The sequence below is a fragment of the Bos taurus genome, chromosome 3 (genome assembly GCF_002263795.3).
Source record: "Bos taurus isolate L1 Dominette 01449 registration number 42190680 breed Hereford chromosome 3, ARS-UCD2.0, whole genome shotgun sequence".
Classification (NCBI taxonomy): domain Eukaryota; kingdom Metazoa; phylum Chordata; class Mammalia; order Artiodactyla; family Bovidae; genus Bos; species Bos taurus.
Window position 1 is genome coordinate 92,443,842 of NC_037330.1, and position 14,502 is coordinate 92,458,343.

Here is a 14,502-nt window from a genome sequence, read left to right on the forward strand (position 1 = left end):
GGAAATGAACAGAGATCATTCTGTCGTTTTTGAGACTGCATCCAAGTCGTCCCCTTCTCCTCCTGCCCCCAATCACTCCCAGCATCAGAATTTTTTCCAATGAGTCAGCTCTTTGCATGAGGTGACCAAAGTACTGGAGTTTCAGCTTTAGCATCATTCCTTTCAAAGAACACTCAGGGTCGATCTCCTTTAGAATGGACTGGTTGGATCTCCTTGCAGTCCAAGGGACTCTCAAGAGTCTTCTCCAACACCACAGTTCAAAAGCATCAATTCTTCGGTGCTCAGCTTTCTTCACAGTCCAACTCTCACATCCATACGTGATCACTGGAAAAACCATAGCCTTGACTAGACGGACCTTTGTTGGCAAAGTAATGTCTGTGCTTTTCAATATGCTGTCTAGGTTGGTCATAACTTTTCTTCCAAGGAGTAAGTGTCTTTCAATTTCATGGCTGCAATCACCATCTGCAGTGATTTTGGAGCCCCCCCAAAAAATAAAGTCTGACACTGTTTCCACTGTTTCCCTATCTATTTCCCATGAAGTGATGGGACCAGATGCCATGATCTTCGTTTTCTGAATGTTGAGCTTTAAGCTAACTTTTTCACTCTTTCTTCACTTTCATCAAGAGGCTTTTTAGTTCCTCTTCACTTTCTGCTATAAGGGTGGTGTCATCTGCATATCTGAGGTTATTGATATTTCTCCAGAGGATGAGATGGCTGGCGACTCAAATGGATCACTGACTCGATGGATGTGAGTTTGAGTGAACTCCGGGAGTTGGTGATGGACCGGGAGGCCTGGCATGCTGCGATACATGGAGTCGCAAAGAGTCGGACATGACTGAGCAACTGAACTGAACTGAACTGAACCACCTAAATGAACTATTATTTACTTAGTATTTTAAGTGAAATTTATTTAAAAGGAAACAGTATCACTGTTGTAAAAGGGAAGCTAGTTTGACTTGCTATGAATAGATACAGGTCTACCATTCCTTATCTCAAACCCTCAAATTGTTTCAAAATTTAGATATTTTAAGATTTTTCAAAATGTTACATGGTATACACAATCATAATTATGTAACACTGCTATTGCTATCTGAGGTAGAAGCCCCTTAATCAGATACAGTAATGCTTTTCTCCAGTGAAATATCTGAATATTCATAGCAAGCGGAATAAAGAATATAAATAACCTGTGTCAGCTTAGGTTAGGTTTTATTGTCAGATTAGGGCTTTTTGGATTTCAGTATTGAGAAGACAATGAAAGAGAAAAGACAGTAATTTTAAGTAATTCTTTTTGCTGAAGTCCCTGAACCTGAAGCCTTCTTGTCCTTTTGTTGTGAAGGGAAATTAGAGAGGATTAGAAATGTGTTAAGGACACATCATCTCCATACTGAGACTTTCTTCCCCAATGTAACTTTTATACATTAGGGTCTGTTGGACCCAATTTAAGTTTTGGCATTTATTTTTTTGAGCTATTCGAATTATTTGTAGGGATTGGTATTTTATGACTTTTATTCTTTCTTAGAGTTCTTTTAAAGAACAAAGAGAAAACAAAATTCATTCCTTTACAATTACCCTTTCGACCCTTTTAAAATCTGAGATGTATTATGGAATCCTAGTGATTTTACATTTCCAGTGTCTTGAAACAGTTTGCTATTTGATCATCCTAGGAATTATTTCATCATTACTCATCAGTTACTCTAATTGTGGTAAAAAGACCAGTAACAAAACAGAAGAATGATGAAATCATATAGTATTGCATCATCTTTCAAGAAAAGGTATATAAATAGTCTGAACAAACATCTTTATAGTTTTTTTTAAGCTTTCAATGAATACAGTTGCTAATTCAGATTTAAAAGATTTTCCACCAATGATGGTAAAAAGGAGAAAATTGCCCATATGTTAAATAATTATTTAGATAAAGCGGACGATGCATGCAGAGACACAGCACTCTAGAAATTTATATGATTCTTAAATGGATGCATACTGAAGGTATACAAAGGTGTATTCAAAAGTGATTGGAAGGAAATAGTTGATGTTGAAATGAAAAAAAGTCACATGTATAAAATAATTTTATATGTGATTGACCATTTCAGTTCATCTTTATAAACCTAAGAATGAAAATGTTTTGCACAGTTGGGGTACCAAAAAAATGGCTGAACTTTGCAACAAAATTATGAACTGTCAACAGTTTTTTAAAGTATTGTGTTTTGATGGTGCAGATGCAAGAAAAAGAACCAGAAATAATGATAAGCTAGAGTCTGTTGGAGATATATCTTCAATTTGAAATCAGTATTATAGGATGGATGTGTTCCAGGTTTGTTCATGATAGCTGATAAGCAGCTAGTTGCATTCAAAACACATTTCATACTTCAGATGTTTATATCTTTGAAACCTGAAAACTATGTTTATAATCTTATTTATATTGCTTTAAAAGTATTTTACATTATCCTGTCATTCTTATTTCTGTAAATTTTTTGTAAAAAGACTATAAAAAGGGTCCACTGAACCCAGGTGAAAATGATGATGACTATTTTGCTAGTATACCTAATTAAGGTTTATAAGAAAATTGAAAAGGAAGTAATGTTTCCATTGTGATTCAGTGTTACTTAATGTTACTTAAGTATGTCACTGAATACTATCTTCCATACTGCCTAAAAGTATCTCAAGCATGCCCCAGCCTAGGGCATCCCTCTTACAAGTTTCTGTTGAAAGAATGAATTCTTGGACTTGCAGTTATTGTGACAGACTGAACACACACATCAAATCTTGTTCCTTCCCCCTAAACTCTGCTAAACTATAGTGAAAGTCTTTTAAAAAGACATAAATCCATAAATAGGAGAGGAGACAATAGCAACAAAGTTTTCAAAGCTGGAGAGCAGATGGTTGAGATAACTAACTTAGCAGAGTCCGAGGCAACTGCGAAGGTGGCAGTGGGGTGAGCGGCAAGCACCTCTGGGGCCAAGGCCTGAGGGACAGACGCCAAAACAAAGAGGCTGTGTGAGCGCTGTTGAAACCCAGCTAGAGCCCTAGATTCTCAGAGGTGCTTCTCCCTCATTCCAGAAGTTAAGTTTCATCCTTTAGAGAGAGTGCAGCACTGGCTGTCAGGACTGGGAGAGTTCATAGTTGCAGGCACTCTACTAGAAGCTTAGCTCTGTTACCTGCTCAGCTTCCCTGAGCACTGGGAACCAGGCCTTCCAAAGAGGGTACTGGAAGACTCTTCTTTGGGAACTCTGATCAAACCAAGAAGAAAGACCTAAAGTTACTGAGTTGGCACTCACCCTCCCGGCCCCGTACACCCCCTCACCCCCCCGAGAAAAGTCCATGCACATCACCTGTTGTGAAGCCTGTTGTCGGTAATCCCCAATCATGTACTCAAAGTTGTTATCAGTAATTTCTAGTACTCAGAGCTTTTGGTCCAGCTCTTTAGAAGGTCCTATTCTCAGTCTTGAGCCAAGGATCAGTATGTTCCAAGGGAAATCTTCAATACAGATGATAGAGACTAAGTGGAGTACAGAGGGAAAAGAAACTCTAAAGCAAAAATAAACCCCAAAATATAACAAAAACCACAAAAATCCTCAGAAATAAAAGAGGGTATTGAATCCTGGAAACAAAAATAGGATGTTGAAATAAAAAGGATCATTTAATTGACATAAAAGAACTCTTGAAATTAAAAACATGATGGCAAAAATCATTTTACCTAGAGTCTTAGGTACTTTTTTGGTGCTTACATCCATAACTATAGATAATAGACTTATGCTATTGCTTCTTGTCACCTTATATATTATACTTAGATATTAGATATTATACTATATTATATTATTAATATTAGATATTATACTGCAGTAGATTAACACAGTTATTCTTCTCAATCTTCTCTTCTCCCTTCTCTTAATATAGTTATAGCATTTAAAGGGGCTTCCCTGATAGCTCAGTTGGTAAAGAATCCACCTGCAATACAGGAGACCCTGGTTTGATTCCTGGGTCGGGAAGATCTGCTGGAGAAGGGATAGGCTACCCACGCCAATATTCTTGGGCTCCCCAGCATTTAAAATTATAATATTTACTTTTGGATTTTGAAAATTATACTTAAATCTTTTTCTTACATTGTCAAGTATGTAAATGAATCAGTTTCACTTGTGAGTTCTCTCTCCCTACCTATTCTTGCACATAGATGTTTTACAATCTAGAATTGAAAAGGAAGATAAGCTAGTTTTGTAAATAACCTTACTTACGTAAAGTATAAAGTTTGATCTTTTTTCGGACTGAGATTCATAATAAAGGTATTCTTACCTGTCATGCATCGTAAGCAGAGTAGGACATCTGTGTTTCACTTCCCACTTTTGAATTTTCAAGGCTGTAAAAGTATATAACTGCTTTTTAGAGGATGGTTGTAGACTTTTCCCTGGTAACTGCTGAAGTGGCAGAACCTTGACTGCACTGTTTTTCAAACTGTTTGACTGTGATCCAAAATAAATACTTTATTGTATGTCTATGTGTTATCTCTGTATCTGTCTATATGAAATGAAATCTCTTTAATCCTTGCACTGAGTTGGCTTTTTTGATAGTCTGAACTAATGTGTTTCCTTTTTTTCTTGATATAGTCAGTTGACAAGTATTTCAAGCTTCCTCATGCTTCCAGTAAGCCACCTCGGATTTCAGGAAGCCTGGTGGACACTTCCTATAAAACATTAAGATTTGCATTTAGAGCATCACTGAAAACAGCCATCTATAGGATAACTACCACATTTGGTGAACATCTGAAGTAAGTTTACCTCTTTTATTTACTTTCAGGAGTTCCCCTGAGAAACAGGCATGAGAATTAAGGCTCATAAATTGAAAGTGTTTTTTGGGGAACTTCTTGATTCTTACTGGGAAGTAATAGCTTAGATTTATATTTAATATTTGTGATTTAATATTAGATTTAAATCTACTAGATTTAATCTATTTAAAATAGATTTAATATTAGATTAATATTTTAAAAATTAGCCTATTGTATAAGCTTTGGGACCTTCTTTCAGATGGATAAAAAAAAGAGGATAGAAAGTTATAAAAGCAGCAAATATAATTATATATTGTTTTCTTAAATTCCTAAAATAACCTTAAGGGAGAAAAAGGGCAAAATGAATACTCTCCAGAAAGGCATATTAAAAATAATTCTGTTATTACATCTTGGTTAGCAAACCAAGACTTGGGGTGAGCAGAGTATTCCATAAATGAGTCCTTGGTGCTTTGTGAATCATGCTGGAAAAACAGCAACAGATCATAACACCTTCAGAAACGGAACCGGAAAGAAAACCACAAATGCCAAGTCTGTGTATATTTAGTTTCATTGATGTTTACTGCTTTCTTTTCATGAAATAATCTAGCTAGGCAATGTAAGGGATACTAGTTTACTAACTACGTTTATCATAATTGTAAATAAACTTTAAAAGATATAAGATTGCTCTGTTTTTTTCTGTATGCAATTAATAGTTTAGAACTTCTTCAAACTAGCTGCTTTTAGAAACAGTAGTGTATTTCCTTTTACGTCCATAAGGCAAATACATAAAACATACTATATACATACCTAAGGTAGCCACAGCAACAAGTTTATGGAACACTTTGGTTCTGTGTGGAAATACAGAAAAGCTGTAGATAACCCTCTGTCCTTAAGAAGTTTATTCATTTGTTTAAAAACAAACCAGAAAAAAAAAATCATTGAGTGTTTTCTAGATCTGCAGTCTCTAATATGATAGCCACGTGTTGCTATTTAAATTTAAATTAAGTTAAATAAAATTGAAAATCCAATCTGTCAGTTACATTGGCCACCTTTCAAGTCCTCAATAATGACACGTGGCTACTGGCTACTATACTGGACAGCTTAGGTATAAAACATTTCCATCATTGCAGAAAGTTCTTTTGGACAGTGCTATTCTAGACAATATACTTAGCACGTTTCATTTATTCTTCTCAAAGAGCCTGTGAGGTATAGAGGTTATCATAATTGTATAATATAGAAACTGAGACTCAAAGAGCTTAAGAACATGCCTGATAGCACCGTCAAGTCAGTGTTAGAACATAAAGCTGAAATTAGGTCTGTCTTGTTCTTAAGATTACACCTTCTTACCCTATACAACACTAGACTCCCTCCAAGATGTAAACTGTAAGGTTTAAGGTATAAATGTAAGGTACAAGATGTAAGGTACTCTTAGAAAATTCTCAGTGAATTCAGACAATGAAATACAGATGATGATTGATATATATTCGTGATACAACCAAAACAGGAAGAAAAGGGGAAATAGATTTCTTCCATAAGCAAAGTAGATGATTATTAAAAAAACTGTAAGAATGAAACTCTGCCTTAGTTTCTTTTCTCTGAGTAGAGCCATATATTATATATATACTAAAATTGATGAGGCCAGTAAAGACTATTTTGTGCAAATATTGGACAGAATGGTAATAGTAGAAGCATTAGATTTGGAATTAAAACATTTGGATATATGTCTGAGTACACTACTGTCTGTTGTAGTTGTGGACAAGTTATCTATTAATTTAAGTAACTTCCAGGTAGTAACTTATGCAGGTAGTAAGTTGTAGAACCAGAAATTAGACTAAATCTTTTGGACCCTAGAATTCTATATGCAGACCTCTGAAAACCATTCTGATACTGTTTTTCCTGCCATGAAAAAGGTATATTATTCATCCCATTTTATTTCATTTGCTGTTAATAGAGATAAAATAGGATCATACATATGTAAAGCCCACATACATTATATATTATTGTGACAACAACTATTATTATTGTATGAAAGTGAAAGTCGCTCATTCATGTTCGACTCTTTGCAACCCCATGGACTGTAGAGTCCATGGAATTCTCCAGGCCAGAATATTGCAGTGGGTAGCCTTTCCCTTCTCCAGGGGATCTTCCCAACCCAGGGATCGAACCCAGGTCTCCCGCATTGCAGGCGAATTCTTTACCGGCTGAGCCCCAAGGGAAGCCCAAGAATACTGGCATGGGTAGCCTATCCCTTCTCCAGTGGATCTTCTTGACCCAGGAATCAAACCAGGGTCTCCTGCATTGCAGGCGAATTCTTTACCAACTGAGCCAACAGGGAAGCCCCTATTAATACCTGGTTTATTCATTCCCCAGAGCTTCACCTCTGAGAACCAGCTATAAATGAAGTAAACACTTAAGGTGTGAAAACTAACACAGACCAGTTACACATTGGAGACCTTCATTTAATATCTGTTTACTCTTAATTTAGACAAGTTTGATTTACTGACTTTCTAACCAATAACATTAAAATTTGAGAGGAAGACTACTATTAGAGTTGAGTATTAACAACAGTGAGAGAAGTACAGTGCCTGCTGGCAGAGGGGAATCATGAGAATAAAAATCAAAAGAAAATCATGAGAGAAGACTTGGTGTTTGAAAAAATTCAGAGCCATTTAGTTAGAGATGACAGCCTCCCTGGCACGGAGAGAAAGTCTATTCTGAATAGTAAAGTATACTTGAGATGGTTCAGTTAGTGGCAGCTACATGGTTTAAGAAAGCAGATATATAAAATGTGTAAGGTGTTTTAGGATAATTTGTAGCAAAATTATTATAATAAGCCTTTTGACACTTTTAAAAGTGGCGATCTTCAGTTACTGGAATTTTATTACTCAGTGTGTGAAAGTTGCTCAGTCGTGTCTGACTCTTTGTGACCCCATGAACTATACAGCCCATGGAATTCTCTGGCCAGAATACTGGAGTGGGTTGCCATTCTCTTCTGCATTATTATTCAGTCAGGATACAGTTTTATCAACAACTAGAAAACTGGAATCTTTCATTGTATTTAATTTCTGCCTAAAAGTTTAAAATAAAGCTTCATACTAGTTTCAGTGTATATTTGCCCCACTTTTGTCAAGGTAATGTATTTTTGTAGGGGTGAGGGTGGGAAGAGAACTCAGTTTCTCCATCCAAGACATAACTTATGTTCAAAGGGAAAGTAAATCTAAACCACCAAGCTGTTACCTTTGAAAACGATTAGTGGAGTCTATTGTGTTTTATCCAAACATCTTTGTTTAAAGGATTTTATATTGAAAGCAATTTATATACTCCACAACTCAAAGATAATGTTGGAATCTGGTTTAAATAAAATAATAAAATCCAGAAAAATCTACTGCACAGCCTGAAACTCTGCACAGCAGGTTCCAGAGCAGAGCAGGTTACAGTTGATGCCTTCAGTTGTCAGCCTTAATTTTCTCTGGGCTTTTAAAGGTAGAAGCTGTTGCTCCATGCACGCCCTCCTCTCAGTAGATTAAGGAGGGTTTTCATCCAGCTTTTTTCAGAAGTACTAAATAAGTGAAGATTTCTATTCATTTTTAATTGTTTTGAAAAATATTGACTCTCTGCTCTGTGGTTCACTTAATATGCTTAATGTAAAATAAAGCTTATGCTTTGAATTTATGTCTCATTTAGTGCTGTGCCAGCATCTGCAGAACATCAGAAGAGACTTCAGCAGTTCTTGGAGTTCAAAGAATAGTTAAGTAATATAAACTGTGTTCATTACACTGCTGATACAACTACAGATGGGACAGTAAATGTTCAGCATTCTTGGATCAGAAGAAAATGGACTAATTAGATGCTTCCTTTGTCGTGGTGGTTGCTTTGAAAACTATACTTTAATGGGAGAAATCATGGAAAGAAATTCTCAACAGAAAAACCGAAAACTGCCTTTTCTGTACTGATTGCTTTTTGTGTGTGTGGCATAATAAAATCTTTATTCAATTTTACAGAAGCCTCTATGGCAGTAGAAATGTTTGTAGCTTATGCAGCTTAATAAGAAGAACTAGAAAATGTTTAGAATTTTCTTTTGAGAGGAGTAGAGGCAGTTCAGAAGGTAAAACAGGCCAACTTGATCTAGCCTTCCTTCCTGATCGGTCTGAGAGTTTAGCTCTCTGTAAACTCAAAATGCGTAAACTTTTTTGGAGTAGTTTCTGTTTACTAAAGGATAAAAAGAGTAACAGTGGAGAAAAAGTCACAGAAAATGCTGTCTAGAGGACATATTTTGTTAATCTGTTAGGTTGTGTTTTTGTTTTTGGAGACAAATTAAATTTGCATGATTGTCAAAAAGAAGTCTCAATTTACAGATGCTAACTCTATGTAAAGGAATGTGGAAAAATTCAGCTCTTAAGTTACAAGATGAAACATTCACATTTGGTTTTCAAAAGATAATTGACCGACATCTATGAATTTATTTTGTATCATGCTAGTAAACAATGTGTATGGGTATTTTCTCAGCTAGTTTTTGCTTTCTTTTTCTGGAACAAAACATTAAGTGATTGCCAGGTTTTTCAAGTGAGAGAAAAAGTTTTGCAAGAAAACCAGGAAACTTTCCTTTTTTTTTTCCCCCACTCTCCTCATCTTCATTAGATCAAATTATTTTGTAAAGCTTATTGTCCTCACAGGGGAGCAACCTTTGCTTTGTTAACTGGCTGGTTAAAATATATTAGGAACATCTTTACACCCAGAAACAACTTAGTCATCAGGTAGCAAGTGAAACCAAAATGTCAGAGGGATTAGTGTACTTAGGAGTATGTTGTATGTCCTGAAAGTGAGTAGGTAATTTTATAATTTATTAGATCAACTTTGGAGATGAAAGATTGGAAATCCTACTGGTAGACATTCACTGGACTAGCTTTGGACTGAAATACTTCCTTATAATCCTTTTCCCCTTATCTTTTCCCTCTAGTGTCCCCTAATTTTTTCTTTAAAGTCAGCGGAGGACTGTATGTGAATCTTTATTGTGGTGTATATGTCTACCATTTGTCTGATTACTTGATGTATTATATCTTGATTTATTTGTTGCCCCTTGAGCCAGCACATGCCAAATTATAAATGAATCCTTCTGGCCTTTATGAGACAGCTTCCCAGTTGTCAAGTGTTTGGCGTACGTAGGCTATTGCCTTTTTTTTTTTTTTTTTGGCATCTGAAGTGGAGTTGAAGTGAGTTTTTTGAATGTAAAAGTTGAATTTTGAATGTAGAAGCTACTTACAGATGACCAGAAACCGTTGAGTTCCATATTTTAGTCATTGAGCTTTTTATATTCCATTCTCCCTGCTGCCCCTGTTTGAGGCATTTTGGGAGAAAAGGACGCTTAACCTTATGCTTACATAAAGAATTTAAACTCTGACTTATTCAGATAAAATGTCTGGCTTTGTTTTAAGGTTTTTGTTTTTTTTTTTGTCATCTCCCATATGCTTTGGGCAAACTATATTTGATGAGCAATGTGAAAATTTCTGAGGTGTTCATCCCTATTTTTTCTGAAGATAACATGTCTTGTACTCAATACAGTTCACATAGTGTCTGCCTGGTGGAAATTTGGAACTGCCTCCCCAAATCTGGATTGTATTTAGTAGATAAAGAAATCAGTTCCTTTTCCTCATTGTGTCGATAATCTACACTCCGTCTGTTGGAGTAGGGTACGCCTTGATCACCTGTTGGGAAAGAGGGAAGAGAGCTAGCTCCTTCACCTGTCTGCAGGAAGGAGGATCTTAGGAAGGCCACCAGGAGGAAGAGAAGCATTTCCTTTGATGAAGTCACATCCTGCCTGTGAACCCACTGATACTGTTGACGTTGGCCTGAAAATTAGAGGGTGTTCCTTAAAAGTGTTTTCTGTCAGTACAAAACGTGATTGTATCAGCTCTTGTAATGTTTTCTTGACCCTTATGGAAGGTATAAATCCACGTAACTTCTTTCCTAGAGAACTGGGAAAGTGTCCTAGAATTAAAAAAAAAACAAACACAAAATGTGTATAGTTGAGTGGACATGGATAAGCAACAGTTTGTTACTTTGCTGGGTTTGTTCCTTGGTATTTGTTTTCTGTCATCCTGTAAATATGATAATCTGTTTATATCCTTTTGTATATCACTGATACTGAATTGGGTAGAAAAATAAATTGACAGTTTTTAGAAATGGGACTGTTAATTGAAATATGCGTATCTGTAAGATCAGTTATTTAATTTCTGGTGTATATGTGTATGTGTTGCATTAGCCATTTTAATCAATCTGAGACCCGATACTTATAAAACCTGAAACATGTCTTGAGAAATCAGCTTTTGCCTCTGACTGGACTCATCTGGTGGGTGATCTGTAATGGTAACTCTGAGGAGCCTAAATTCTAAAAGCCTCTTTCTTCGAGGATGCAGGTGCTGAAAGCCATTTCTTAATAGAGGTTTCTTTTCTTGCCAGAATAGTGTTTCTAAATGGATCATATTCCCCCAGGCTAAAAGTTATGTCTGTCAACTTTACTTAAATTAGCCCGAACTTCTCCTCAGGGTAGTTGAGGTACTATAACTAAGGCCCTCAACTTGCCCTGTTTGCTATCCAATCCATAGTTATCTTTCTTATTTTTTTTTTTTTTTAAATTTATTTTATTTTTAAACTTTACATAATTGTATTAGTTTTGCCAAATATCAAAATGAATCCGCCACAGGTATACATGTGTTCCCCATCCTGAACCCTCCTCCCTCCTCCCTCCCCATACCATCCCTCTGGGTCGTCCCAGTGCACTAGCCCCAAGCATCCAGTATCGTGCATAGAACCTGGACTGGCATCTCGTTTCATACATGATATTTTACATGTTTCAATGCCATTCTCCCAAATCTTCCCACCCTCTTCCTCTCCCATAGAGTCCATAAGACTGTTCTATACATCAGTGTCTCTTTTGCTGTCTCGTACACAGGGTTATTGTTACCATCTTTCTAAATTCCATATATATGCGTTATTATACTGTATTGGTGTTTTTCTTCTGGCTTACTTCACTCTGTATAATAGGCTCCAGTTTCATCCACCTCATTAGAACTGATTCAAATGTTTTCTTTTTAATGGCTGAGTAATACTCCATTGTGTATATGTACCATAGCTTTCTTATCCATTCATCTGCTGATGGACATCTAGGTTGCTTCCATGTCCTCGCTATTATAAACAGTGCTGCGATGAACATTGGGGTACATGTGTCTCTTTCCCTTCTGGTTTCCTCAGTGTGTATGCCCAGCAGTGGGATTGCTGGATCATAAGGCAGTTCTATTTCCAGTTTTTTAAGGAATCTCCACACTGTTCTCCATAGTGGCTGCAAAGATGACTTTAGTTCATCAGTTAATAATCTAGCTATTCTTAAAAAGCTGCTGACCACCATTCTAAAATGAGCAGAATCATTGTTTTGAGGGGGAGGTGGGGCACACAGCACGTTACCACCTTAAGAGTTCTCGGTCACGGCCCTAAGCAGCTTTGGCAGTTGCTGTAGTGATTGGTGCTTTAATATGGAGCTAGCTAATCATCCAAAAATACTCACCTAATGCCTCTTTCGGCCCAGCTACTGGAAACAAATTGACCTGTGAACAAGGCAGTCCTGACCTCTAGGAGTTTATAATCAAATGCAGTGGCATTGGAAACTTGGGTTCACAAGCATTGACTCATAGGGAGTGCTCATTAGAGGTACAGAGTCTGGGCTCCACTTAGTACGGATTCTGCTTCAGGAGGTCTGGACTAGTTTCCAAGAGGTGTAGTTTGTAGCCAATTCCAAGCAGTGATCTCAGAATCACACTGTGAAAAGGGTTTATCTTAGCTCAGGAGTTGTCAGATTTAGCATGCATCAGAACCACATGGAAAACTTGTTAAGACACAGAAAACTGGGCCCCCTTTCTAGAGCTTCAGATTTTAGTAAGTCTAAAGTGTTCAGTCAATAAGCTGTGTCTAACTCTGCAACCCCATGGACTACAGGACACCAGGCTTCCTTGTCCTTAACTGTCTGCCAGAGTTTGCCCAAATTCATGTCCATTGACTCGGTTATGTTATCTAACCATCTCATCCTTTGCCACCCTCTTCTCCTTTGGCCTTCAGTCTTGTGCAGCATCAGGGTCTTTTCCAGGGAGTCTGCTCTTTGAATCAGGTGGCCAAAGTATTGGAGCTTCAGCATCAGTCCTTCCAATGAATATTCAGGGTTGATTTCCTTTAGGATTAATTGGTTTGATCTCCTTGCTGTCCAAAGGACTCTCAGGAGTCTTCTCCAGCACCAGTTGATTACAGAGCATCAAATCTTTGGCACTCAGCCTTCTTTATGGAACTCTCACATCTGTACATGACTACTGGAAAACCATAGCTTTGACTATATGGACCTTTGTTGGCAAAGTGATGTCCCTGCTTTTTAATATGCTGTCTAGGTTTGCCGTAGCTTTTCTTCCAAGGAGCAAAGCGTCTTTAAAGTCTGAGGTAGAGCCCAAGAATTTTTAAAGTGTCCAGACACTATGCTCGTCAGGAGACCACATTTTGAAAACCACTGCCCAGTGAGTTTTCTCATATTTGGTATTCTTTCAGAAGCATATGAACAATGATTGCTATAAGGTGGAGTTCTTACATCTGATTGATTTGTTGGAAAGCATGAAGAATATGGTTAGGTCCCATAGGTAATGCAGGAATGCTGAGAAATATTCTGGTGTTTCTATGCTTATTTTGAGTTTTCAGCAGGGATTTGCCCAGAGTTGCTCTCTTGCACCTAGCCTTCACTTGAATTTCTGTCTTGGCAAACTTGGCATTTTTCACAATGAGCTTAGCCTTCCCTCATATACCCAGGTAGGGTTCAGTGTGTTTTTTCAATGCTTTGTCATTCTTTTTTGGACCTTATCACATTGAATTGTAACTTAACTGATTACAAATCTGCTTCCCCTTATAGATTATGAGCACTCTTTCCTTCCAGGATTCCAGATACACCTTCTCATGTATAACCCTGTCTTCTTACTTTTAATTATTTTGACTTTCCATGCTTTATTCTGTGTAGTTCCTTCTGACCTATCTTACAAATCATTTTCTTCAACTGTGTCTAATCAGTAAACTTACCTATTACATGAACAATAGTTTCACGATAAGTGAAAATTAGCAGTCATTTTTGGGATTACTTTTTAATTTCATCTTTAGCAGACCTTATCTACAATTCTGAATTCCAGAGGATTTTTTTATTGTTAAGTTTGGTGACAAAACATATTTGGCAGCTAAATCTGACCTTGACTGCTATGAGGCTATTTGTAGACTTCATTTACTCCTTGTACTATGACCGTGTTTCCATTCACTGTGGTGTGATGATGTAGGTGTTGTCCCAGACCCTATGGGAGTGTTATGTAATATGCATCTTTATTACCTTTCTAAAGTCCTTTAATCAAAGCTTCGGGCCTTAGGAGTTTAAGACAAAGCATTGTAGACCTGTTTTTGTAAGATGCTGTTAATTCTCCCACCTACTGATTCAGCATTTACTAACTGCCTGCTGTATTACCAGGCCTTGTGATAGGCACTGATAGTACAGAAAGAGATCACTAGTTTGTGTGGAAGCAGTAAGTGGAGGTAACCCTTATTTTTTCTGCTTTTTCTGCTGCTTTGCAGAAGTGGTGTGTCTTGCTGTGTGCTGTCTCATTGTTGAGTGTCTATTCTGTTCCTAGCCTGCCCAGAATGCAGCATCTCTCCAGGTGTTCTGGTGCTGCCCACTTGTTTCT

At 37.1% G+C, this 14,502-nt stretch overlaps 1 protein-coding gene across 2 annotated transcripts in view; it reads left to right on the forward strand.

Moving 5' to 3' along the window:
- NDC1 (NDC1 transmembrane nucleoporin) overlaps positions 1–10,958 on the forward strand; it is a 60,020-nt gene extending 49,062 nt beyond the window's left edge. For both annotated transcript variants that reach the window (XM_059885136.1, XM_003585901.6), the window contains exons 17-18: positions 4,599–4,759; positions 8,441–10,958. In XM_059885136.1, coding sequence (XP_059741119.1) covers positions 4,599–4,759; positions 8,441–8,504 — 225 coding nt within the window. In that variant the 3' untranslated portion in view covers positions 8,505–10,958. The remainder of the gene's footprint in view (positions 1–4,598; positions 4,760–8,440) is intronic.
- The last annotated feature ends 3,544 nt before the right edge of the window (positions 10,959–14,502 follow it).